Source organism: Sorex fumeus, unplaced genomic scaffold (genome assembly GCF_029834395.1).
Source record: "Sorex fumeus unplaced genomic scaffold, SorFum_2.1 ptg000033l, whole genome shotgun sequence".
Lineage (NCBI taxonomy): Eukaryota > Metazoa > Chordata > Mammalia > Eulipotyphla > Soricidae > Sorex > Sorex fumeus.
In genome coordinates this window covers 20,630,372-20,656,363 of record NW_026606090.1, presented here as the reverse complement: position 1 = coordinate 20,656,363, position 25,992 = coordinate 20,630,372, and the positions used below count along the sequence as shown (strand labels likewise).

Genomic DNA, 25,992 nt, shown 5'->3' with positions numbered 1-25,992 from the left:
TTGGACATGTCATGCAGCTGCACGTGTGGCCACATGCTCCAGAAAATCCAGAATATTTAACTGGGCAGTTAACCAGGCAGTTAAATATTTAACTGGTCATGGCTGCCGGGTCTCCTGGAAGTACAGATAGATCACCTAGAGTTTTCAGCCACAAAGACCCATGTACCTGAAGTTTTTTGCCAATTAGGTTCTCAGTGGCTCTCAGTCTTGAGGTGGTGGGGTTCAGCTGGAGGCATGATAACAACTTTGGGGCATGGGAGTGGCTGCCAAGGCTTTCTTTTGGCAGGAGTTGGTCTGCCCCCTCTGAGATTGCCCTGGAGTTCTCAGCGGGGAACAGGTGTCCGAGACACTTTTGTGGCTAGATGATCTCTTTTGAGATTTATTTATGAGTGTCTGGAGCAAGGCTGGCATATGAGCTTGCGTGTACGGGGAGGTGGGGGAGATCACCCACCTGACTCGGGGAAAGCCTGGAGTTTTCAGCCACAAAGACCTGTTCGGGCAAACGGTGTTTCAACATTGATCCTTTCACCAGTGTCCACTTCCCTCCATCAATTCCCCCCATCCCCCTTGCCTCCCACCTAGCAGTTTTCTTTGTGAGAGGCACTTTTTTATTTTATTTATTTTTTTATTGAATTACCATGAGTTACAGTTACAAAGCTTTTATGTTTGAGTTTCGGTTATATAATGATCGAACACCCATCCCTCCACCAGTGCACATTTTCCACCTCCAATGTCCCCAGTATTACCCCCCACCACTGCGTCCCACCCCTCCCCCTGCCTCTATGGCAGACAGTTTCCCTCTTTCTCTATTTATGAGCATACAGATACTGAGAGGCCATAATGTTTGGTCCTTTATCTACTTTCAGCACACATCTCCCATCCCGACTGATCCCTCCAACCAGTATTGACTTAGTGATCCCTTCTCTATCCCAGCTGCCTTCTCCCAGCTCATGAGGCAGGCTTCCAACTCTGGAGCATCTTCCTAACCATTGTGTCTACTGTCCTTGGGTGTCAGTCTCATATTATGTTATTTTATATTCCACAAATGAGTGCAATCTTTCTATGTCTCTCCTCTTTTTGACTCATTTTACATGAGAGGTACTTTAAGAAGAAAAGAAAAAAACTGTGTATGTGTGTGTGTGTGTGTGTCTGTGTGGTTTTTGCACTGAGAGGGTTTTATCCATAACAGTTTGCCAGCCTTCAGAATCATTTCCTTCTCCCAGTCGAACTCTTCCCACAGATCTCGCCTCCTCCCTGTCCCATCCCCTCACCCCTCAAGTGGCAGGTTTCCTACTGAATATCAGTTCTTATGGTACTAGTTTTCATTTTATTTTTGTCATCATTATCCCACCATTGTGTTTCTTTATATCCCACATATGAAAAATCATTCTGTATCGGTGTCTCTCCCTCAAACTAACTTCACTCAGTATGATACTCCCCAGGTCCTTGCTATGTAGCGGTGAATTTCATGACTTTATCTTTTCATGTGGCCAAGTAATATCTCACTGTTTAATTGTACCATAGTTTCTTTACCCAGTCATCTATTCTTGAGCACTTGGGTTTGCTTGTTGTTGTTTTTTTTTCCTCCAGATCTTGCCTATTGTGGCTAGTGCTGCAATGAGTATGTGGGTGCAAATGTCTTTTCTCCATTTTGTTCTGGGCCCTTGGGCTGTATTCCTTGAAGTGCAGTTGCTTGGTTAAATGGAAGCTCAATTCCTAGATTTTTTAAAGAATGTCCATTATTGGTTTTCAGAAGGGCTGAACAGTTGGCATTCCTACATTCAGTGAATGAGTCCCATTCTCCCCACGTCCAAACCAACGCTGGTTGTTCTTGTTCTTTTTGATGTGTGCCAGTCTCTGTGGTGTGATATGATATCTCATTGTTGTTTTGATCTGCATCTCCTTGATGATTGCGATGCATTTTTTTCATGTGCCTCTTGGCCATTTGTATTTCTTCTTTGAGAAAATTTCTGTTCATCTCTTTTCCCCATTTTTTGATGGGGTTGGATTTTATTTTTCTTGTAAAGTTCTACCCAGTGCCTTATATATCTCGGGATTTACCTCTTATTTGATGAGTGTTGGGTAAATAATTTCTCCCATTCTCTGGATTATCTTTGTGTTCGGTTCATCATTTCCTTTGAGGTGCAGAAGCTTCTTAGTTTAATGTAATCCTATTTGTTTATCTTTGCTTCCATTTGCTTGGTCAGTGGTGTTTCATCCATGAAGATGCCTTTAACTTCATTGTCATGGAGAGTTTTGCTTACCTTGTGGATTTATGTCTGATATCAAGATCTTTAATCCATTTTGCTTTGTGATGGTGTTCGAAAGAAGACTGAGTCCAGTTTTTTGCATGTAGCTGCAGAACCAAATGTTAAGGAGGCTTTGGTTGCTTCACTTCATATTTTTTGCTCCTTTATTAAAGATTAACTGATCACATATCTGAGGCACCTGTCTCAGGAGATTCAGTTCTATTCCACTGCTCTGAGGGTATGTCTCCTAGTACTTGCTGTTTTACTTACCCCACTTTGTAGGACAGTTTGAAATCGGGAAAGTGATTCCTCCCATAATCTTTCCCCAAGGAGGCGGGGTGGGGCGGGGCAGGAGTGGGTTGGTTATTGTCCCATATGAATCCCAAGAGTGTTTGATCTGTTTCTTTGAAAAATTTTACATGGGTATTTTTATAGGGACTGCACCTATATAATACTCTGGGGAATGTTGCCATTTTGATGATATTAATCATCCCAATCCATGAACAGGGGATTGTGTTTCTATTTCCTCATGCCCTCTTTTATTTTTTGAAGTAGCATTTTGTGCATTTTGTAGTTTTCTCTGTGTAGGCCTCTCACAGCTGTCACTGATGTGGTGTGGCCTGGGTCCCGCAGAGTCTGGGGGAGGGCACCTTTCCAAGTGACCTAAGCAGTGTGAAACCCAAGTTCTTTTATAAAATTTAAAAACTGTTTTTCATTTCAGTTGTTAAATGTTAGGCATCATGATTCACAATACTGTTAACAGGAGGTTTCATGCATACAGTGTTCTGACACCCACCCAGACTCTCCTCCAGTGACCGCACTGCCTGTGTGGCCTCTGCAGCCCGGGAAACGAGGCTGTGTGACCAGCTCTCAGGTGGTGTTGTCTTTGTAAAGCCAAATTTTTCAGCAGAAGAACTGAGGGACTGTGTCTTGGGAGCTTGAAGCCACATAATAAATGAAAAATAAATATCCTGTATTGGAACTACTATTCTGATTATTTGGGGCAGAATTTAGATCTATCATCACATTGGCAGAAGAACATAACTATCTTTTTTGACTTCTCATATCAATCTTCTTGGACTCCGAGAATCCTTTTAAAATACTTTTCCCTCCCTCCCTCCCTCCCTCCCTCCCTTCCTTCCTTCCTTCCTTCCTTCCTTCCTTCCTTCCTTCCTTCCTTCTTTCCTTCCTACACCCATCCATCCACCAGTGTACGTTTCCCACACCAGTGTCCCCAGGTTCCCTCCCATCACACCCCACTCCATCCCAAGCCTGCCTCTGTGGCAGGCACTTCTCTCTCCCTCTCTCTTTCTCCTCCTCATCCTCCTCCTTCTCCTCCTCCCCTCCCCCTCCCCACTTTTGGGCATTGTGGTTTGCAATACAGATACCAAAAGGTCCCCATGGGTTTTTTTTTTCTTATTTGGGTCACATCCCAAATGCTCAGGGGTTACTCCTGGCTCTGCGCTCAGGAATTACTTCTCGTGGTGCTCAGGGGACCACATGGGCTGCCAGGGATTGAACCCAGGTTGGCCTTATACAATGCAAACACCCCTCATTCAAGATTCAGGTTTATTTATTGCTTTGAGATAACCTCAGGCAATGAGGACTAGGAGATGTGTGGGGTAGGGTGGGTTATTCTTTCAGACTACCAGGAACCATGATAGCTTCTGGGGAGGGGCGGGGAGTGACGGGGTGGGGCGGAAGTGGGGTGGGGGTGTTGAGAAGTGGAATTTGTAAGTTATGCATTAGAGACTCCACAGCTGAGATTTTGAATTCCAGCCATTTCTTTAGTCTGTCACCTGCAATTCTAACTCCTCTTCCAATGTATAGACTCATTCCACATGTGAACTAATCCTTGCACACCAACAGGGTGCCCAACAATTTCACTTGGCCTAAAGACAAATCCAGCCCCCATGGGCTAACCACTCAGTCCCACAAGATTATTCCTTCAGTTAGTAGGCTTGCAAGCTGCCTGCTTCCAACCAGTTAGATATTAATGGGAGTTTACCAATGACCCACATCCCGTTGGGTTTAATAATTTGTTAGCTCTACTCGCAGAACTCAGAGACGTATTTTACTTACTAGATTTCTGATTTGTTAGAAAAGGATTAAATACAGCACTGCCAGGTGAAGAGATATACAGATCAAGGATCCAAACAAAAGAGTTTCTGTACACCAACATCTCTCCCCGCCCCTCCTCGCCCATGCCTTCCCCCCTCTCCCCCACTTCCCCTCCCCTCCTCTTTTTTCCTTTTCTTTATTTGTTTTGTTTTATTTTGTTTTCTTGGGCAACAACTGGAGGTGCTCAGGGCTTACTCCTTGCTCTGTGCTCAGGGATCATTCCCGGCAGGTTCTGGGAACCGTATGTAGTGCTAGGAGTCCAACCCAGGTTGACTACATGCAAGCCAAGTGGCTTACTTGCTCCATCTCGTTCTTAACCCACCCATTTGGGTTTTTGTGAAGGCTTTATTTCAGACATGATTGATGAACTATTTGTCCTTTTAGTGAATGAACTCATTTCTGCTTCCTCCCTCCCTGCCACTCGTGACCTTTAATCATGTGACTGGTTCCTCCGGCAACCAGAGCCTATCCTTAGGTGTCTTAGGGATATTCCAAACATCTCCTAATTAATGTCACAGAAATTACCTTGCTCTATCTCATCACTGAGGAAGTGCCAAGAGTTTTAGAACCCTGTGCCAGGAACAGGGTGGAAGACCAAACATTCATTTATTATTATAAATGATATTAGAGAGAGGTCATGACTACTCTCCCTGTGTCTGTGTTGCGTCACTTCCAAAAGAGAAGAAATAAGAGAGACAGAGAAGCTATACTTAGGCAGACTATTATGCCAGACAAGTACCTGTGCCTTTCTCACCATTTTATTGGAATATTTACTTGGTGTTTTATGGTTTATGTTTCAGACATCATTTCATTTATTTTTTGTACTCTGGGTCACACCCAGCAGTGCTCAGGGCTTGCGCTGGCTCTGTACTCAGGGATCACTCCAGCGGTGCTTGGGAACCGTGTGGGGTGCTGGGGACTGAATCTGGCTGGACTGTGCCAGGCAGGCCCCTGTCTATGAGTCACTCGGGTCAGACACCACTTCCATCTGCTACTCACTACAGTTCTATGAAATAGACATAGCAACTAAGTATTTTCTATTTCCTTGTTGTGTGAAATTGTACACAGCTGTAAAATTTATGTGAAAAGAATTTATTATGAAAAGAAGCATAAGTGGCATCAAGGAGGACCAAACTAACAAGGAGACGAAAGACAGACAGGACAGAAAAAATATAAGAGCTCACACTAATTGGGGGTCGCTCTCATAATAGGGATGAGTCCAAGTGTTTCTTCTGAGGGACACAGCACCCTGGAATGCTCAGAGATCACTTCCGGGGCTCCCACATGTGAAACGATGCAATTCAGCTTTTGGAGCCTCAGTTCTTGTATTTAGAAAAGAATTTAATTAAAGAGCCACGACTTACAAGGTTCTTGCAAGTATTGTTTTAGGCATATACTGTTTCAACAGCATTCCCCACTAGTGTCAATCCCCTCCCCTGTGGGTTCCCATATGCTCCCCCCATCTCCCCCAGCTGGCCTCCCCTGCCACCTTGCCAGGCACTTTACAGGGTTCGGTGGATGCAGCTTAGATCTCATGTTTCCAGGACTGCTGGGCCTGTCTGTGCTTGGAATCTCTAGTGATACTGCTCTCCTACATCACCAGGAGAACCAAAGCCCTGACCCTTGTGCCCCCTTAAAAACCTTTCTCATCTTCTTTCCCTTTCTGTTCTTTCTCCTCCCTAAGCTCTAGGGTCAAGGGTGACCCAGCATTGCCACTTCCTTACATTTTCCCTCCACTTGTTCTGAATACCACAGATAAGTGAGGTCATCCTGTGTTTGCATTTCTTCTGCTTACTTCACTTGACGTGATAACAAATTGCATGATTTTGAAATTTTTTTTTTTGCTTTTTTTTGGGTCCACCTGGCGATGCACAGGGGTTACTCCTGGCTCTGCACTCAGGAATTCCCCTGGCGGTGCTCAGGGGGCCATATGGGATGCTGGGAATTGAACCCGGGTTGGCTGCGTGCAAGGCAAACACCCTACCCGCTGTGCTATTACTCCAACCCAAATTGCATGATTTTGTTGCTCTTCGCAGCCGCATAGCATTCCATTGTATATATCTACTGCATCTTTATAATCCATTCTTCTGTCATTGGGGACTTAGGGTGACTCCATATCTTAGTTATTTTACAAAATGCAGCAGTGAATAATGGTATGTACATGTCCCTCAGTTCTGAGTATATCAACTCGTCCTGATAGTTTTGTTGTGGAGTAATGTGGCCCCATTATTTCCCTACTTTTACACAAGGGGAAAACTGCGGTGGGATGCTGAAGAGATTCACTAAAGCTGCAGTTCCCAGCCTGAACCCCTGTTGTGCTGGAATACATTTCTGTAATCGATAGGGTCAAGGGTCACGCTAAGCTACATTCTCAATGGCAAAGGTGACTACTGCTTCAGAAGGAAGGGTGGAACTAAGGGATGAGTAAGTAGGGCACGGTGTGACCCCTGAGCATTGCTTATTATTCCTGTCACTGTAACAGTAAGAAGCAGAAAGAAAGCAAAGGGTATTTGGGGTGGGCACAAGAAAGGAAAAGTCCTAAGTGTGGGCAAGTGGCCTGCCCGGGGTTCTGAAGACAGTAGAGCATCAGCAGAACTGAGATCTGGGTCTTAGTTCCTTTCTCACAGACTCACACAGTCTCACTCCTCAAACCTGACATGTGTCTTTCAGAACCTGGCAGCTGGGGCAGGCGCTGTCGGATCTTTGCCGCTGACCTACATCTCAAAGGTAATGTGGGCCTGGGCTCGGGAGGTTCATGTTCTCCAAGCAGGGTTTGCATGTGAGCAGGATGAAGTGTCAGATCTCTGGGGGATCCGCCTTTGGAGGTGTTCTGTGGGCAGTCAAGTGTCCCTCCTCCCTTTTGCCAGTGGAAGTTTGCCTTGGTGGTGCTAGGCTGGGGTAGGGTTGGACCATCCCCTGCACTGCTCATGGGCTACTCCTGGCCTGTTGCTCAGGATTCCTCAAGGTGGTGCTCAGGGATTGAACCCAGGACCTCACACATGCCGGGAAAGTGCTCTACTCCTGAGCTGCATCTCTGGCACCTACCAGTGGCAGCTTTGCAGCTGATGGAGGTGGCAAGGTGCAGGAATGTGCATAGCAGGTTCTTGGAGGACATTCCAGAATGACCTCTTCCTTCTGGGAGGGATACCAGTTAGTGCTGCCCCTGAGAAGGAAGGGAAGGGGGAGGGCAGGACCCCTCTTGTAAGTGGGGCATAAAGGAACACAAAAATAGCAACAGAAAATCCACAATGGATTCGAAGGAATTTCCCAATGTGCAGTTAAATGGGACCATCTCAGGGAGCTGGGGCTGCAGCAGAATCTGGTTAGTGACTTGGACAGGCAATGGAGAGGGAAGGCTGAGTGCCTTCAGAGGTGCCCAGGTGTGCCAGAAAGCCATCGGGCAGTCAGGTAACTCCTGCACACTGGCAGGATGCAGGGCTAACCCCTGGTGCCCCTTAGTACAAGACCTGCGGGAAAGGCTGGACTCGGCGATGAGACTGCTTCTCTAGGGAGGGCTGGTGCATTCCTGCCGCTGTCCTGCTGTGCAGCTGGGATGAAAAAAGGCCAGGGGGGTCAGAGCTGTGCAGAGAGGAACTCTTTGTTCAGCGAGGAGAGCCAGGTGGCACCCTGCCAGCGCTGAGCGTCTGGAAGGCGTCCCACTCCCCGCGCCCCCCCCCCCACCCCACCCCCGCCCTGTTCCAAGCCTCATGAGGCCTCTCCTTCCTGGTTCAGGCTCTCTCACTGTCTAGGAGCTGAGGCAGAGACTAGAGGGCCCCTGTGGGCGTCCCACCTTCAGTTGCAGCTGCTCAGAGGTCTGAAGGAGGTGCAAAGGCTGCAGGGCTGGGTGAGTGGATTAGAGACGAGATAATGACCTCAGGAAGGGCTGCCTTGGAAAGCCCAGCCGGGCTAGCACAGCTGTGGGTAATTTGTACTGGTCTTGTGGTGAGAAAGTTTCTGGCAGCCTCCTCAGGCCTGGTGGGCCTGTGGCTGGCTGGGCGTCCCGCGGGGCCCTCCCCTCTGTCTGGCCTACTGGGAGCTCCTTAAGGTCATTCCTGCAGGAGAGTTGAGAAAGAGAATTCAGAGGGAGGAGCAGAGAATTTCTTCAATAATGCAACCCCAAGTCGGCTTGAAAGGGTTTTGCTTTTGTTTTGAACAGGGGCAGAAATGAATCCAGCCTCCTGCTGAGTCAGGCTTTTTAAATGCAGCTCAGAGGAGGGCGTACAGAATTCCCGCTTTGGAGGCTGGATCTGCTGTTTAGGCCTGTCTGGGAGAAGCAGGCCTGGGTTTTACAAAACGGGCTGCTGCCAGGTCAGATGACTTTTCGAGCTCAGATCCTTAAACTCCTATGCCCCCAGAAACACACAGGGCTCAAATGCAGCGTTCCAGGTTGTTTCTGGTTAACTCAGGTATTCCTTCCCAAAGGAGAGAGCCCGTGGGCCTGGCTGGCCGTAGTCTGCAGGTGGCCTTTCTGTTTGGGGCGCTCTTCTGTGGCTGTTTCTCGTGGGCTGATGTTGGGGAGATGACAGCCTTCAGGGAGATACTGTCACCCACGACTTTGGTGGCAGTGGAACCAGATCTTGGGTGAACTCGAAGATAATTGGAGGCGGCCTTTGGCGTCCCCACCTTGCCTTTGCCAGATGACCTTTCTTTATGCAGCCAGCACTGTTCCCTGGGCGAGTCTCATCACCTAGCACAGTGGTTCTTAGCCTCTGTTAGGGGGGTGGCAGAGAGGTTATCTTATTTGGAAATAGGGGACTCTCATCTCTTAAGAGTTTGATAAAAAGTGGTGACTGTCACATGTGGTAGGCCTGAACGAAAGGACAGCGGGTAGGGTGCTTGCACAGAATCAACCCAGGTTCAACCTCTGGCACCCGTAGGGTCCTCTGAGCCCCACCTGGAGTGATTACTGAGTGCAGAGCCAGGGGCAAGCCCTGAGCACCGCCAGGTGTGCCCCTCCTTTGAAATAAAGATACATACATATGTAGACACCCTGATTTGGCTTAAATTTGGGGGCCTTTTGGTCCCCTAAAGCAACTCCAAATGCCAGAGCCTTCAACTAGAGTCTGTGTTGGAGGCTGTCTCTTTCCTTGATGCCACCACTTGGGCCAGGGTCACCCGCACACCCGGCAGGGCGTCTTCCAGAGCCGTGTGACCTTGTTTTGCTGCTGCTGCGTTTTCGAAGGGCCCCAGCTCCACTTCCGGTGCAGGCCGCCCGGGTGAGGCGAGCCCACAGGGGCCCGCCGCAGAGAGTTTGCTGTGCCTGTGGTCTGGGCTTCGTCTGATAAGAGCAAGTTCCTGAGGCGGCTGAGGCAGCTGAGTTTTGGAGCAGCCCCAGTGAAGCCCACCGTATTCTCCCCTCTCATCTAGACCCTCCTCACTGCCGTCACCCCTGGTGGATACCTTCTCAGCTGGTCCCCTCAGGGTTCACACTGCCCTGCCCTGACCACCAGGAGGTGGGGTGGGCAGGGGTGGGGCTCTACATCACCAGGATGTGGGGGAGGAGCCACTCCTCTGTGGTGAATGTGATCACCACTTGGGCCTTCTTTCTGAGGGCCACAGCAATGGGTGGGGACGGTTTGATCTTGCCATTTTGATGTGTCAGATGGCACACGACTTTTCTTAATGCTGAGTATGCCGTATTTGTTTTCTAAGTTGGAGGAGACACATTTTTCTCATGCATTTTTGTAGGCACCGGAAGAACCTTCAGCCTTGTGCCCGAAGTACTATGCGGAGCATTGTACATATTAGTTGCTTGTGTTGATATAAGGAAATAGGGAATTATACGCTATCCATTCTCCCCCATCCCCCACCTGCCCTTACCTGAGCAGCTTCTGTGTGGCTGGATGAGTTAGTTTTTCTTTCTTTTTAAATTTATTTTATTTTTATAAAGCTGCTCACAAGATTTTATTACATTTAACATTTGAACACTAGTCACACCAACATTATACCTTCCCACCACCATATTTCCATCCCGAACCCCAAACCCTGCCCCCAAAGCAGAACCAAAATAATTTATTTTGTATTGCTTGCTATGAATAATCCTCTAAAAGGTAAAGGTAAAGGCCCTCCCGTTGATCTTCGATTTGCTCGAGCGGGCCCAGTAACGTCTCCATTGGAGACTTTGTTGTTACTGTGTCTGGCATATCGAATACTCTCGGTAGCTTGCCGGGCTAAAAATGAGACAAAAAAAGGTTTCTTAGAGGAAGGTGTGTGAAGATTGTTGTATTTGACCCAAGAGCCATTAAGCCCTTCTATAAGAGATTACTAACATGTTGTCAAAGGTTGAGCCTTGTATGCTTATATCTATATCTTTATACATATTTTCCCCCTAAGATTGGTTGCCTTCTACTTTAAACCGCATCAATTATGGTGTGCTGATCTTGGTATACCAATGGTGTAAAGTGTGAGCTGTCCAGGAATAGATTCCCTCATGGGTGAGGCCCGTCTTAGTGTGTGGAGAGTGGCTTTGAGCATGGTGGCGGTTGAGTTCTGGAGGTTTTCAGCTGCCAGGGCTGGCTCCACTGGGGCAGGGAGAGACCTCACCCGCCCCCTCTGGTTTACCTCGAATGAAACAATCTGGCTCGGGGTCTAGAGGCATGGTTGTGGCGTCCTGGATGAGTGTCTTGCCTCCCCTGCACTATCATATTATTACCCCCGTCTGATGAAGCGGAGGAAGTGGGGTCACATAGTAGGAGGCACAAAAGCCCATGGTGCACTACCTGTTCTTTCTTTGATCTTTTATAGGCTTCCACCCTCAGTTTCCATCTTGAGAATTTGGGGTAGAGTTAATTTAGGTTGTTAAATCATCATGGCTTGTCCACCGAAACACCTCAGAGCCAAAAGTGAGAATCCAGGCAGACCTGTGGGTTTGTCATCAGCAGACTCTGGGCGATTCTGAGGTGTTAGGAAACCTTCGTTTTAATTTGAGGTTTTACTTCAGTCCCTGGCTTTTCTCATGCCTCTGGTTAAAGCTCCTTGGAGTTCCTAGGTGAGAGCATGTATGTTAACGCTCTTGGCTGGAACAGGGGCTGGGAGAACTGTGTCCAGGGCTAGACTAAGGACGATGTGTCAGTAGTTCCCAGCCCAGATTTCCCTCTGCCTTTGTTTCCAGGGAAGCTTGTCCTCTTCTTAGAAATCCCATGTTCACTCCCCTCTCAGGGCTCACCCGCCTCTCAGCCTGAGATGAGTAATTCTTTTCTTTCACTTTATGGGCACCTTGGCTCTCTGCTCCCGGGAGAAGCCTGTGTTCTCTCTTTCTCCCTCCCAATTTTCCCCCTTCTGCCCGCCCCCCTTATCTACATAAAACAATTTTACTCCATCAACACACACAGACACAGAAAAACCCCAGACCGAATGGTGGCCTGTTCCGGGAAAACCCACCTCGGTCAAGGGGGTCTCATCTAAACTCAGGCAGAGGCAGGGAAGAGGATGGAATGTGCCTCCTTTCATTCATTCAGTGTGTTGAACCTGATTTCTGAATGTATAGTTGAGGGGCAGAATTGAAAAATCAACGTGAAATTATTTAACAAGACGGTCAAAATTGTCTGTACTTTATGCTTTCCCTTAAACATAAGATATGCTTTCTGTATTCAGTGACCTCTCTAAGCATGTGGGAAGGGCTTGTTTTCATAATTAAACAGTCAGGGTAGTTATAAAAGAGACTGATCCATACATTGAACTCAGACGTGCTGCCTCTGCTGTGGACTCATATGGAGTCTATGGGTTTGTACCAATACACCTTCAGAGCTGGGGGAGGGGCTTGGTCTGTGGGAGAGGAGGGTGAATGGGGCCAGTACAGACCTTGTGGTTGTTTAGGGAGAATTTTACCAGGACGTGATGGCTTTTGAAGTATTTTTCACAAGGGCTGGTCCTTGTTTGGTCCTCGTGGAAGCTTGCCACGTGTTGGGGAGAAGGGCGGGGAGTTAGGATAGAGAAGGGACCATTATGATAGTTGAAAATGGTCACTCTGGATAAGAACTTAGTGCTGAAAGTAGGTAAAGGGATATTCATAACATTTCAGTTCCTGTATTGAAAAGCATAATAACCAAAGGAAAGAGAGAGAGAGAGAGAGAGAAGAAGAGAGGAGAAGAGAGGAGAGGAGAGGAGAGGAGAGGAGAGGAGAAGAGAAAGAGGAGAGTGAGAAGAGGGAAAGTGTCTATCATAGAGGCAGGTGGGAGAAGGGTTGGGGGTGAGAGGGAAACCGGTGACATTGGTGGTAGGAAATCCACACTGGTCCAGGGACAGGTGTTGGAGCACTGTGTGACTGAAACCCAGTCATAAACAGCTTTGCAACTGTATCTCACAGTGTTTCATTTTTAAAAAAAGTATTTTTCAGAGATAAAGATGGCACAGATGTCAAGATAGTGGCTATCTAGGGGGAGAGATGGAGATGACACGTATGGGCTTCTGATAAGTGGAACAGATATGGCCTATTAATCTAGGTGGTGAATCTAGGGTTTCCACTTAATGCTCTGGAAAATATTCACCTGTTTTATATATTCCTCTTTATGTATGATAAGTTTTACATTAATATATTGGACAAAAATGCACTATAACATTGTTAGAGACATACTCATGTTTCTTTCATCTTTTTATTTAATTTAGGTGAGCATAGCTACCCCAAAGCAGAAACCCAAAACTCCATTTTGCTTTGGTAAGTACTGAGGGTGGGTTTTCTGAACCCTCTAATAGTTTCTTCTTACTCATGGAGACAGTTGTGCGGGTCCCATGTGATTTACACCCTGTGTGACGAGTGGCTTTAGTCACAGCAGTGTCCCTGGGCCTGAAACGATACAACTTTCTTTGGCCTCACTGTGACAATGACAACATAAGACAACAGAATCAGAACCACGCATGTTTCCATTCTCAACTGCGGGGTGCGGCCCAAGGTACAAGGTTGGCTATTTCTAGGAAGCCTCCTTTCGAGCCATTTGTGGGTATGCGCAGGAAAAGCAGAGTCTGGGGACAATCGAGGGTGGTGTCAGGAAGACAGTTATGCGAAGGATCCTGTTGAGACCCTCCGGAACAGAGTGGGGGTGCTGCTCAGTGGGGCCTCCATTCACCAGCCCATCACTGGGCATTCGGCTCTGCTGTGGTGTTCTCAATCCTGATCCAAGTGCTGTGAGCAAAGTCTCCCAGCCTTTTCTGTCTCTCTAGAGTGAGGACAGGACTAGTCATATCCACTTCTTTCTCTACTTGTGTGTCCTGAACACATAGTTCATATGGTTCTTGACACATAGTTTGTGCTCAGTAAATATTTGTTGAATGAAGTGATGGATTCTGTGTCTGCCCCGTGATACTCACCTCCTGTAGGCTAGCTGATTTATGCTGGGAGACTGAAAAGGTGCCCCGAGCTATCTTCTCCTCCAGCTATAGGTTGGCGCAAACTTCTTTTGTTCATTTTCTCCCACATCCTTCAAAAATCACTGCTAATCTTAAATATGACAGATTTTGTGCTCAACCAATCTGGAAAAAAAAAAGTAAATGATGGATCTGGAAGTAAACTTAGTTGCTCTAAAGGCTTGCCTAGGGGAAAGATTAGGTCAAAAAATGAGGTCAGAGTCACAGATTTGACCCCATGAAAGCTATATTTAATTTTCCAACCAGAGACAAGACTCCTTGGCTAGTTAAACCAGGAGATACAAACTCAGTGGGCCCAGTGCATGTAACATTACAACTAGAAATCCATCAACATCTCTAAAATGCAGTGTAAACTTAGCTCCTCTTGATGGCAAATTAGCAGCAACATATGAAGACTACAGTTGATGTTGTCAGTGTTGTCAGATGTCACTCTTGTCACAGTGGATGAATCCATTCTATTAAAGAGAGAGATCTAGTGACTTCCACAGAGGAAGGCTGGTGGGAGCGGGGGGGGGGGCGGCAGGGGGGAACTGAGGACATTGGTGGAGGGCAGTGGACACTGGTGAAGAGATTGGTGTTGGCACATTGTACACTGAAACTCAATCATAAATACCTTTGTAACTTTGTAATACATGGGAGTCAATAAACATAATCAGTAAATGAAAAATAAAGAGAATGGGTCCTTGTAGCCTGATGCTTTCTTGATATCCACACACATGACAGCGTGGGGATTCTCTACCTTCTTGAAGCACCTTAGTTTAATGGAATCTTTTTGTGTTGGATGTGTTCTGAGCTGGGTTTTTCTTCCCTCTTCCCCATGGCTTTTACAGTCATCAATGCCCTCTCTCAGAGGTATTTTCTTCAAGCCAATGACCAGAAAGATCTGAAGGACTGGGTTGAAGCCCTGAACCAAGCCAGCAAAATCACTGTACGTATAATTCTTTCTCTTATTCTGAAGGGAGTATGTGCCTCCATGTGGGGAAAAGCTTAGGTAGGAGAAGGACCTTTCCCAGGAGTCTCTTCCAGACCTACTTCCCCCCACCTTATACCTTGGCTTGCTAACCACAAATTGAACTGAGAATGAGTTGGAACCATGTTTAAGGGGAAGTTTATGGTGGGTCCCTTTTGTACTTCCTGGAAGGGCCCCTAGGCAGTCAGACTTTGGGTAATTCTGGGATGCTGATTCAGAATGCAGTAGGATTGGAAAATGTATGGCTGACTATGAGAAGCAGAGAGAAAAATCTACGAGGGGGGAAGTCAGAGCTTTTTTCCTGGCTCATTGGAGGAAGAGGGGTTGGAAAGTGGACGGGGTTTCCTAGAGGATGAGTCTGAGTTGTTAATTGGTCTGGTAGACCCTTTTCTTAAATTATTAATGAGTTTTTTTGTTTGGGGGTCACATATGGTGAAGCTCAGGGATTATTCCTGGCTCTGCACTCAGGAACTACTCCTGACAGTGCTCAGGGGACCATATGGGAAGGCAGGGATTGAACCTGGGTCTGCCACATGCAAGGCTAACACCCTACCTACTGTACTTTCACTCCGACCTCTAAACCCTTCTCTTTAAAAGCGTCGCTAAACTAATTCACTGACTTTTCAGTGAGAACTCTTATTTCTTTGTCTTGTAAGGTAAACTCCTTTTTTAGAGATACAGGGGTAAAAAGGGAGAAAAATACTGAGGAAGAAAAAAAATCACTCAATCATTGCCCAACAATATAGGCAGACTTCTGGCATAGAAACTGTGGTTGTGTGCTAAATTTCTGTATCACACAGTCAGGAGTGTTTCTGTGTTGGTGACTTGTAATAATAAGCATTAACAAACTGGAGCATATTGTGCTCCCAAATGCCTCAGGGGTCCAGTGAATACATGCAATACTCTGACATCCAGCACTTGTGAGGCTAGACTCAATTAAACAGAGTACACCTCAGTCATCTAAGGGGTTTTTCTTCTCAGCTTGTTAGTCTAATGAAATTTGGTACGCTTCTGAAAAGAAAGAGAAATGGTAGGTCAGAAAGTGACAGCGGGGGCTGGAGCCATAGCACAGTGGGTAGGGGCATTTGCTTTGCACACGGCCAACCTGGGTTTGACTCCCAGCATCACATATGACCCCCCCAAGCACTGCCAGGAATAATAATTTCTGAGTGCAGAGCCAGGAGTAACCCCTATGCATTGCTAGGTGAGACTCAAAAAAGCAAAAGAAAAAAGAAAGAAAGAAAGAAAGAAAGAAAGAAAGAAAGAAAGAAAGGAAGGAAGGAAGGAAGGAAGGAAGGAAGGGATGGCATCCAGCTCACTTGTCAGCTGGTTCTGATTTGAGTAAAGGTCTTCTTCATTCATGTGGGGGTCTTTCCCTCTGGGCTTTCCACAATTTGGGGGGTTTCTTTAAATATTAAACATATTATTCTTATTCAGCAGTTCTTTTTGGATTTTCTTTTTAGTGTTTTTAGTGTTGGTTTTTTTTTAGTGTTTTTTTTTCCTGTTTATGGGCCACACCCAGCAGTGCTGGGAGGACGATGCCACTGCTTCCTCCGCCCACTGGGCCCTTACTCCAGCCTCTGTCCTTATCCGCAGAACTCGGCTGGCCAGCACAGGAGGCACAGGCCAACATGTTTGCTCTTCTGCTGTGATTGGAGCCAGGAGAGCGTCTCTCAACTGGTGCCCCTTGTCTTTTTCTGGCCGTAGCAGGTAGAATTTATAGACCGCGGAAAGGAGCATGGTGGTGCCAGGCCTTGGAAACCCAAGGGCGTGCCGGCATGGCACATCTTAGCGCCTCCAGGGTCTACAGAAGCCGCTTGTCTTTTTTCTTTCTTCTACCAAAAGTCCTAGCAGGCCTTGTGGGAAGACAAGGGCCTGTACTTTCCCCTGATCTTTTCAAGTCCTGATGAGTTGGCTGTCATCTCCACTGCACATCATCCTATACTGCTGTGTCCTGCCGTAGGGAAGCCAGGTGTAGGGTAGCTAGGGACTGGGGTACCACATTGGTGGCACACAAAGTTGCTTTAGAATAGCTTATGTGAATAGTTTTTGGAATAGCTTTTACAATAGCCTTAGAATAAAGGTAAAGGTAAAGGCCCTCCCGTTGATCGTCGATTTGCTCGAGCGGGCCCAGTAACGTCTCCATTGGAGACTTTGTTGCTACTGTGTCTGGCATATCGAATACTCTCGGTAGCTTGCCGGGCTCTCTGAGAGGGGCGGAGGAATCGAACTCGGGTCGGCCATGTTGGCCGCGTGTAAGGCAAATGCCCTACCCGCTGTGCTATCGCTCCAGCCCAAGAATAGCACTGGGTATTGGGGAGATACAGAGATGAAAGGGAATTGATAATAAACGAGCCAGGCTTCAGAGAAGGCCATATGGTTCACCGCTCACACCAGCCCTGGGGCATGACTTGTCTTACTGCTCTTTCTTGGACTAAGAAAATGGGTATCAGAGTCTTGCCCAAAGCTTGGATATTAGTCAGTGTTGGAGCTGGGATTCCAGCCAGAGCTCTCTGACGTCTAAGACCTGGGAGTTTATGGAAGTAGTTATAATATGGGTTATAATATACACTACTCTCACACATATGGCTTCGTTTTAGCCTCATGAAAATAATAAATAGGAAGGGAAAGTGTTAATGTTCTTATTTATAAAAGAAGAAATGCGAGAGGAAAGCGACTTGCTCAAGATCAGTCACCTAAGATGAATTCATTACGGGTTTTCTTTTCTTTTTTTTTCTGTTTCTTTTTGGGTTTTGGCTTTTGGTTTTTGTTTGGGGGCCATATCTGGTGGTACTCAGGGCTTACTCCGGTTCTGTGCTCGGGGATCATTCCTATCAGATACCAGGAACCATAGTGGGTGCTGGGGATCAAAACCAGTTTGGCTGCATGCAAGGGTAGCACCCTACCCACTGTAGTATCACTTTGGTCCCCAGGTTGATTCGGTTTCTCTGCCCACGGAGGACTGCTTAATTTATGGTAAGGTCATTGAGTCCTGATGATAGAAGAAAATGATATATGTAAGGAATTAAGTTCTCTCAAAGTGTTAGTATTAAGATCTACCACAACACACTGACTGGCTTAAAACATCAAAAATTAATTATCTCATGGTTCTCGAGGCCAGGAACCAGAAATCAAAGTGTCAGGATTATGACCCCTCTCCGCTGTCAGGGAGAGCCATTCTTCTTTCTTCAGCTCTCGTGACTGACAACAACATACTGGCTGCAACTGTCTTCCCTTCGCTCTGTCTGACTCTGTGTCCGGGAACTCTCCACTTATAAGAACATCTTGGGGCCTGGAGGGTACAATGACTCGGTATTTGCCTTGCATGCAGCCAACCTGGGTTCGATCCCAAGAACCCCATATGGTCTCCCAAACCCTGCCAGGAGTGATCCCTGAATGCAAAGTGAGCAGTAAGCCATGAGCACCTCCACGTGTGTCCTACCCTCCTCCTCCCCACCAAAATTTAAAAAAGAAAAATCAGTCATAGGACATAGGGCCTACCCAAGCCAGAATGACTTCATATTAAGTTCTTTACACCTATCAAGATCTTCAAGATCCTGCTTCCAAATAAGGTGACATTTCGAGGGCATATTACCTGCCTCATTATGTTTTCCAAAAATGTTGAAAATTGAATTACAAAAGTAAATCACGTCTCCCACACCTTCTCCTCTCCTCAGTCTGCCCCCAAGTTGGATTATGCCTCAGCAATCCCACCATGCTGTGTGGGAAGAAAGATGGGACTTTGGGGCTGGAGTGGTAGTACAGCATGTAGGGCATTTGCCTTGCACGCGGCTGACCCGTGTTCGATTCTCAGCATCCCATATGGTCCCCTAAGCACCACCAGGAGTGATTCCTGAGTGCAAAACCAGGAGTAACTCCTGTGCGTCGCCGGATATGACCCAAAAAGACAAAAAAAAAAAAGATGGGACTTTGTAAATTTCACTTTTTATTGCAAGTGAGATTTAGCAAATAACATTCTGCAGGAGCACAAAAGAGGGCAGATGTTTTATGTGGTCTCTGGGGTGGCCATAGCAAAAGAACTACCTGGCTTTCAAGCTCTAGAGTGTAGTTATCACTGAGTTTGTCCTCCACCAGCTGATTCAAAGTTTCAGGAAGTGGAAACAGCTTTGGCAAGGGTCTGGAAGTTGGTTAGCAGAGGCTACAGTACAGAGACATGAGTGACAACCCAATTCTATGGGTAGACTAGCAAGATTCTCAGAAGCAATACAATGGCCCAGCTTTTAAGGTTCCTTTTCTCTTTTTTTTTTTTGCCACTGGGAACTGGGATATGCTACTTCCCCTTCTTTTTTTTGATGGATTTTCATAACTCATTTGGAGGGACTTTTTGCTCTTGCATGGTGATTATATTGCAAAAACTCCCAGTAATAATAAAATTTTTATCACAAAATGGCAAATAAAGAATTCTATCACAAAATAGCAAAACTTCAAGAAAGTTAGAAAGGATAACATAGGCAGGTAGTAGTATAAGAATCAGGGAACTCTATGGGAAAATTGTTTCATTTTAATAAGCTTTAGTTTACCAATGCTATTCCATGGAGAAAAGACTGCCTCCCTAATCAGATTTTTTGAGATCAAAGATCATGCAGGAAAAAGTTAGTGCATCTGCATCGAGTTGGGGCTGGGAGGTGGGGTCAGTGACAGGCACAGAAACAGGAGCTTCAGCTGGCCATCACTCCCCTCTGGTGGGCACGTCAACTGGTTCAACCTCTGGAGAGCAATAGGGGGAGGTCTCAAAAAATAAAAAGAGAACTCCATGCGACCACCAATACCACCTCTTGGTGTCCACCCTTCCAAAAGAAAGGCATTCATTTGAGATGAATTTATATCTATGTTCATGAATTGTTTAGTATAATAGCTCAGAAATTGAAACAAACAAAAGCTCCAACTATGGATGAAGGGATCAAGAAGTTGTGGGGTGGGCCTGGATAGTACAGTGGGTAGTGTGCTTATCTTCTAAGTAGACCACCCAGGTTTGATCCCCAGCATCCCATAAGGTCTCAGAAGCCCCTCCTGGAGTGATTCCTGAGCATGGAGCTAGGAATAAGCCCTGAGCACGTCTGGGTGTGAACCAAAAACAAGCCCCAAAAGTTGTAGCATATTTATACAACGAAGTACTATGCAGCTGTAAGAAAGAATGAAATCATGCAACTTGCCACTCTGTGTGGATGGAGCGATAGGATTTCATGCTGAATGGAGTCAGTCAGAAGGAAAGGGGCAGGGGCAGAATGATGTCTCTCAGATGTAAGGACACAGAGGAAGGGCCAGGGACAGCAGACAGGAGAGTTGGGCTAAAGAACTGAGCTTACGGGGGGAGGGATGTTTGGAAACACACTCTGCGGTGCTAGAACTATGTCATATGGAAACAACAGCAAAACACCACTCTGTGTTTTGCTCCTTGCAAAACACAGCAAAACACTTTGCCACCAGTTTGCGGCCTCTGACTGGCAGCCTCAGACATGCTATAAAAGTTCTATGGTCAGAAACAAAAACTCTGGGATGCTCTGATCACCCAGAACTTACCGTTTAAAAGGGGCCGAGTTTGTAAATGAATTTTTTGAGATGTTGATCACTTTGAATGATTTAATTTTAAATTAAAATTTTCACATCAATTTAAAAGTAATAAATGTTTACAATATGTTGATTAGCAGATAAGATTTAATGACATGTTTATTTCTTTTTCTTTCCCATTTATTTATTTATTTAAGTTTTTTGGGTCATACCTGGTGATGCACAGGGGTTCCTCCTGGCTCATGCACTCAGGAATTACTCCTGACGGTGCTCGGGGGTCCATATGGGATGCTGGGAATCGAACCCAGATTGGCTTCGTGGAAGGCAAACGCCCTACCTGCTGTGCTATTGCTCCAGCCACTCCCCCCCCTTTTTTTTTTTTTTGGTTACATCCAGCAGTGCTCAGGGCACACTGAGCACTTGTGGCAGCCTTGAAGGACCGTATAGGATGCTGGGGATTGAACTGGGGCTTGGCGTGTGCAGGGCAAGCACTCTACCCACTGCACTAGCTGTCTGGCCCCTCATTTGTTTCTCTAAACCTTTTTAAGTGTCTATATTCATTATTTGATGACAGCTCTAGGACATAAATGTTGTTCCTCTTTCTATTTTACACATGAGACTTTAGGCCAAGAGAGAGAGGTCCAATGACTTGCTGAAGGTCATTAGTTAGTGACTGGTCAGGAGTCATACATGAAGTCCCTGGGTGCCAAGGCTCACATGTGTGGTCTAATTCTGCACCACGAGGGTTTTCTTCATTTTGCTTGGATGATTTCCTGGTTGCTTTTATCTCTAGGTGCCTGTTTTGAAGTCTTTAAAGACCTCCTCTAATTATTCAATCCCAGTAAAATTGCCTTTGAAAAACACAGTTTTGAAAAATATCCACTATATGTGCATATTCTTCCTAGCCTTTGTTACACATTAATGGATGTAAGAACAAACTATAGAGGGTTGCCTTTATGGATGCAGAGCCTGTATTAGGGTCCTCTAGAAGTTACATGAGGATTTTCAACTACTAAGAACTCTAATTGTGTGTTGTTTAGTCACATGTGGCTCCTTCCTATCTCTGGCTCAGTGCTCATTAAAACAGTTTTTAAAAATTTGTTTGTTTTTGGGTCACCCCCAGTGATGCTCAGGGGTTTCTCCTAACTCTGCACTCAGGAATCACTCCTGGGAGAGCTCAGAGGACTGTATGGGGTGCTGAGGATTGAATCCTGGTTGACTGCATGCAAGGCAGATGTCCTACCTGCTGTACTATCGCTCCTCATTCTTAAAAAAATTATTTATTTGGGGCCAGCGTGATAGTACAGTGGGTAGAGTGTTTGCCTTGCATGGGGTGGACCCAGGGACCTGACACCACATATGGTGCTTCAAGCTTGCAGGAGTGATCCCCGGATGCAGAGTTAAGTAAGCCCATACCCTTCTGAGGGGACCACATATTACTGGGTATGACCCCCTCAAAAAGGATTCGTTTGGTTTTATGCCATACTCAGTGGTGCTCAGGCTCTAGCTGATTCTGTGATCAGGGATCACCCCTGGCAATACTTGGGACCATATGTGATGCTGGATTCGAACCAGGGTTGCCTGGCAACTGCAGCTAAATACTAGGCAAGCACCTTAACTTCTGTACTATCTCTCTGGTCTCTCCTAATTTTTTAAGCACAATTTAGAGTTATTCTGATTGTTTGTGTCAATTGTTTGGGAGATTTTTGTCAATCTCCCTATTAACCTGGGCATGCAATGAGGACAGGGTAAATGTCTGCAATGTGTTATTTTCCATTTATTCTCTAGCCAGGAATGGGCTGCCTTACAGCATGTGCCCACTGTACTTGTGCATTTAGCGCGCGCGTGCGTGTGTGTGTGTGTGTGTGTGTGTGTGTGTGTGTGTGGCCTAGTTGCAGCCACTCATGTGGCAGTTGCTGGTCTTCAGATGAAGGTGGGTCAGAGGGCTGGCAGGGGACAGAGCATCTTTCTATAACCTGGTACTATAATTTCCACCACCCCATCCATCTTGCATCTCCTCATCCTTATGCTCTCTGTTGTCTGTGCTGTCATTTTCCCAGGTACCCAAAGCTGGGAGTGTGCCTGTGACTACCAAAGTCCTCAAAAGCCTCCCAGTTCCTGCATCCCTGGAGAAGAAACCCCAGGTGGCCTACAAGACCGAGATCATCGGAGGGGTCGTGGTGCACACACCCATCAGCCAGGTGCCGGGGCCCGGGGCTGCACTTGGGGACGGAGGGGCTGGTGGGTGTCCCTGCCGGCCAGTGATGTGCGCAGAGGACCACACTGGGGTTAAACATGCCCACAAGTACGAATAGGGTGGCCAAGAAAGTACCAGCTGGGTTGGGAGTGAAAATACCGGGACCACATTTTCAGGCTGTTTGACCCCCGCTCTGCTCCTTCACCCACGGGGCACCGGCGCTTGGTCACCCCAGAAGAACTGGGACCCCAGGAGAGGTGAAGGTGGCTGAAATCTTCTGGCTTGTGTGTTTTCTCCATCTCCCACTCTCTGTTGAGTCTTTCCCAACTTCCAGAGCCCATGCCTTTGAGAGTAGAGCCCTGTGCCAGCTGGGCGCAAAGCCAGCGTTTATTTTTAAAATTTTTTATTTAATTTAATTAATTAATTTATTTATTGCTTTTTGGGTCACACCCGGCGATGCACAGGGGTTACTCCTGGCTCTGCACTCAGGAGCCACCCCTGTTGGTGCTCAGGGGACCATATGGGTTGCTGGGAATCGAACCTGGGTTGACCGCGCGCAAGGCAAACGCCCTACCCGCTGTGCTATCTCTCCAGCCCCGCAAGTGTTTATTCTCCTGTCTGGTTCTGGGCAGAGCGGCTGAAGGAGGTGAGGGCTCTGCTCATCCTGCTGCTGTTTCCTTGTAGAACGGTGGTGATGGACAAGAAGGGGGCGAGCCGGGCACCCATGCCATCCTCCGGAGGTCTCACAGCTACATCCCCACGACGGGCTGCCGAGTGCCCAGCGGCCCTCCCCTCATTAAGAGCGGCTACTGTGTGAAGCAAGGGAATGTGGTGAGTGTTGGTGCTGGCCTGGGGGGCTTCTGGCAAGACCTGGGGCCTCGCACAGGGGGATGGACTAGGAGGGGCCTGCTAGCCACTGCCCGACGGGGGTCATATCTGGGACTTGGCGACTTGGCATTTGTGTCCCCCGGTCAGAGACGTGGCCCCTCCTGGGATGAAGTATTCGCCATGCTCCCCCTGCTCTGAGGTGCATGAGCCTAGTGGCCATGACTGAGGGCTCTGGGGAGCTCAGACGTCGCACCCATTGGCGGTTGCTGAGTCCCTTTCCTAATGAACCGTTTTTTCCCTTTTTCAGCGCAAGAGCTGGAAACGTCGCTTCTTTGCACTTGATGACTTCTCCATCTGCTACTTCAAGTGTGAGCAGGTTTGTAGTGGCTCTGGGCCCCTTCTGAGAAGACCACAGAAGCAAGAGGCATGGACACGCGGGCACACATGGGAGCGCCTCTCCTCTCCCCTGGGGCTCTTCAAAATGATGCCAGGGGCTGGAGCAATAGCACAGCGGGTAGGGTGTTTGCCTTGCATGCGGCCAACCTGGGTTTGATTTCCAGCATCCCATATGGTCCCCTGAGCACTGCCAGGAGTAACCCCTGTGCATCAAAAAAAAAAAAAAGAAAAAGAAAAAAGAAAAAACAAACAAAAATCCGATGCCAAAGGCCCCTCAGTCTTGCTCCATTCAGCAAGCTGCTCCATGCTTGGAGAAATCTTAGTCTTTTTATTTTCCCTCTCAATTATCACGAGACCTTATTTGCTTGCAATCTGGTAGTTAACACCAACTGTTACTGAGGAAAGGAGCCCCTGGCAGCTGTCTGGGTATTTCTGCTCATGTCTTACTTAGCTGCTGTTTTTCCCCCACCAGGACCGAGAGCCGCTTCGCACTATACTTCTCAAGGACGTTCTCAAGACCCACGAGTGTCTGGTCAAGTCTGGGTAACTGTGCCTCACTTACTTCAACCTCACTCTCCCCCTTCCCTGACTGTGCAGAGCTTCTGCCCAGGGCGGGGTTCCTGGGGTCTGGGATAGGGCTCACAGTCTGAGCTATGTGGCCCCATGCCTGCGCTGGCAAACCTACCTCCTTCCCAAGGCCTCCCTCTGGCTCCCGTGGAGAGGAACTTAAATAATTATTTTTTGGTGGAGAAAAAGAAAGAACCAAGAAGAAAGTAGAGCTGATCTCTGGAGTTCGCTTTTTTTTTTTAATCCCCTTAAATTTTTATTAGTGAAACACCATGAGGTACAGTTGTAGACTTATAAATTTTTGTGCTTGGGTTTCAGTTATACAATGATCAAATACCCATCCCTCCACCAGTGCCCATTCTCCACCACCACCAGTCCCAGTATCCTCCCCACCCCCCTTCTCCCCATCCCACCCTACCACTGTGGCAGGGCATTCCCTTTTGTTATCTCTCTCCTTTTGAGTGCTGTGGTTTGCAAAAGAGACATTGAGTGGCAATCTTGTTCGGACTATAGTCTACTCTCATTTGCTTTTACTTCCCAGGAGGACTGCGGGGTGGGGGGTGGGGGGGAGTGGGAATGGGCCTGCAGGCCGCTCACCTGTCAGCACTTCAGGCCCAGTCCCCTTCACTGCCACAGTCTCTTTCCTCAACCTCTTTTGTCTTTCTCTCCTTCTTTGGACAAAAGCCCCAGTGTCCCAGAAAGCAAAGGTGATTCACAGCACCGTGTTTTATTCCTAGCGAGAAGGAAGAACAAAGATTTTCCCACTGGGACATGATTGTCTTTCAAGTGCCGTAGTGCTTGCCTGCGTCTCAGGCCAGCGAGAGTGAGTCACTTTCAGAGCCAACAGCAAACATGGATGCCCTCAGCACTGAACTCCAGAACCCCGCTGGCATCTAGAAATTCCCATTTTGTCACTTGACCTGCCCATCCTTAGGGATGGTGAATGGGGCTTCTCCATCCCTGGCACAGCCAGCCTTCTCGATGAAGGTTTGAGCAATAGGCTGATTGTTCTCACACAGGACAGGGGAGAAAGTTGCCTGATAGGAAAGTGCTCGAGGACCCAAAGTAGGAGTAGGGAGTTACAAAGGACCGTAGCAGAGTATAAGAAAGTAGGCAAGTTCTCAGAGACCGTTTATAATTCATGTAAGTGGCTTTAGGGCCGAAGAGATAGTACGGGGTAAGGTGTTTGTCTAACATGTGACTGACCCCAAGTTGATCCCCAACACCACCCTTGGTGCCCACAGCACCACCAGGAGTGATTCCTGAGACATGACCAGGATCAAATATGCCCTGAGCACTGATTTGGCCCCAAACAAACAAACAAACTGAAACAGTAGTTCTAGATGGAATGTCCAGAAATGTGATCTAGAGTTTGACCAGGGAGGAAAGGAAGGTTGAACGTGACTAGATTCTTGACGCCGGTGCCCTCAAGGCCTCTGCTGGTCATCTGGGCATGGGGGCAGCGGCAGCTTTGCAAGCCCTGATAAGGGTCTGTCCTGATGGGGGTTTATACTCTGACCAAATCTCTAGCTGCACGTATGAGTGGGGTCTGAGTGAAAGAATGAGGGGATTAAAGTCCTGAGAGGAAAGACACCCCCTGCAGATCCCAGGCCTTTGTCACACTGTACCCCCACCCCCTCCCAAAACCTAGTGATGGGGTTTATGGCCTTGGGGGGTTGACAGACATTCACTGAATTGAATCAAATTGAAAAACAAAATATAGACTTAGAAGTGGATGTGAAAGCGGGGATTTCCTCCAGGCCTGCTTCCCCTCT

At 47.3% G+C, this 25,992-nt stretch overlaps 1 protein-coding gene across 1 annotated transcript in view; it reads left to right on the top strand.

Annotated features, from left to right (window-relative positions):
- The window catches only part of PLEKHA2 (pleckstrin homology domain containing A2), a 75,115-nt gene that overhangs the window by 33,280 nt on the left and 15,843 nt on the right, over positions 1-25,992 (top strand). The window contains exons 3-9 of the mRNA XM_056116800.1: positions 7,041-7,097; positions 12,975-13,023; positions 14,561-14,658; positions 22,290-22,430; positions 23,111-23,257; positions 23,562-23,630; positions 24,123-24,193. Coding sequence (XP_055972775.1) covers positions 7,041-7,097; positions 12,975-13,023; positions 14,561-14,658; positions 22,290-22,430; positions 23,111-23,257; positions 23,562-23,630; positions 24,123-24,193 — 632 coding nt within the window. The remainder of the gene's footprint in view (positions 1-7,040; positions 7,098-12,974; positions 13,024-14,560; positions 14,659-22,289; positions 22,431-23,110; positions 23,258-23,561; positions 23,631-24,122; positions 24,194-25,992) is intronic.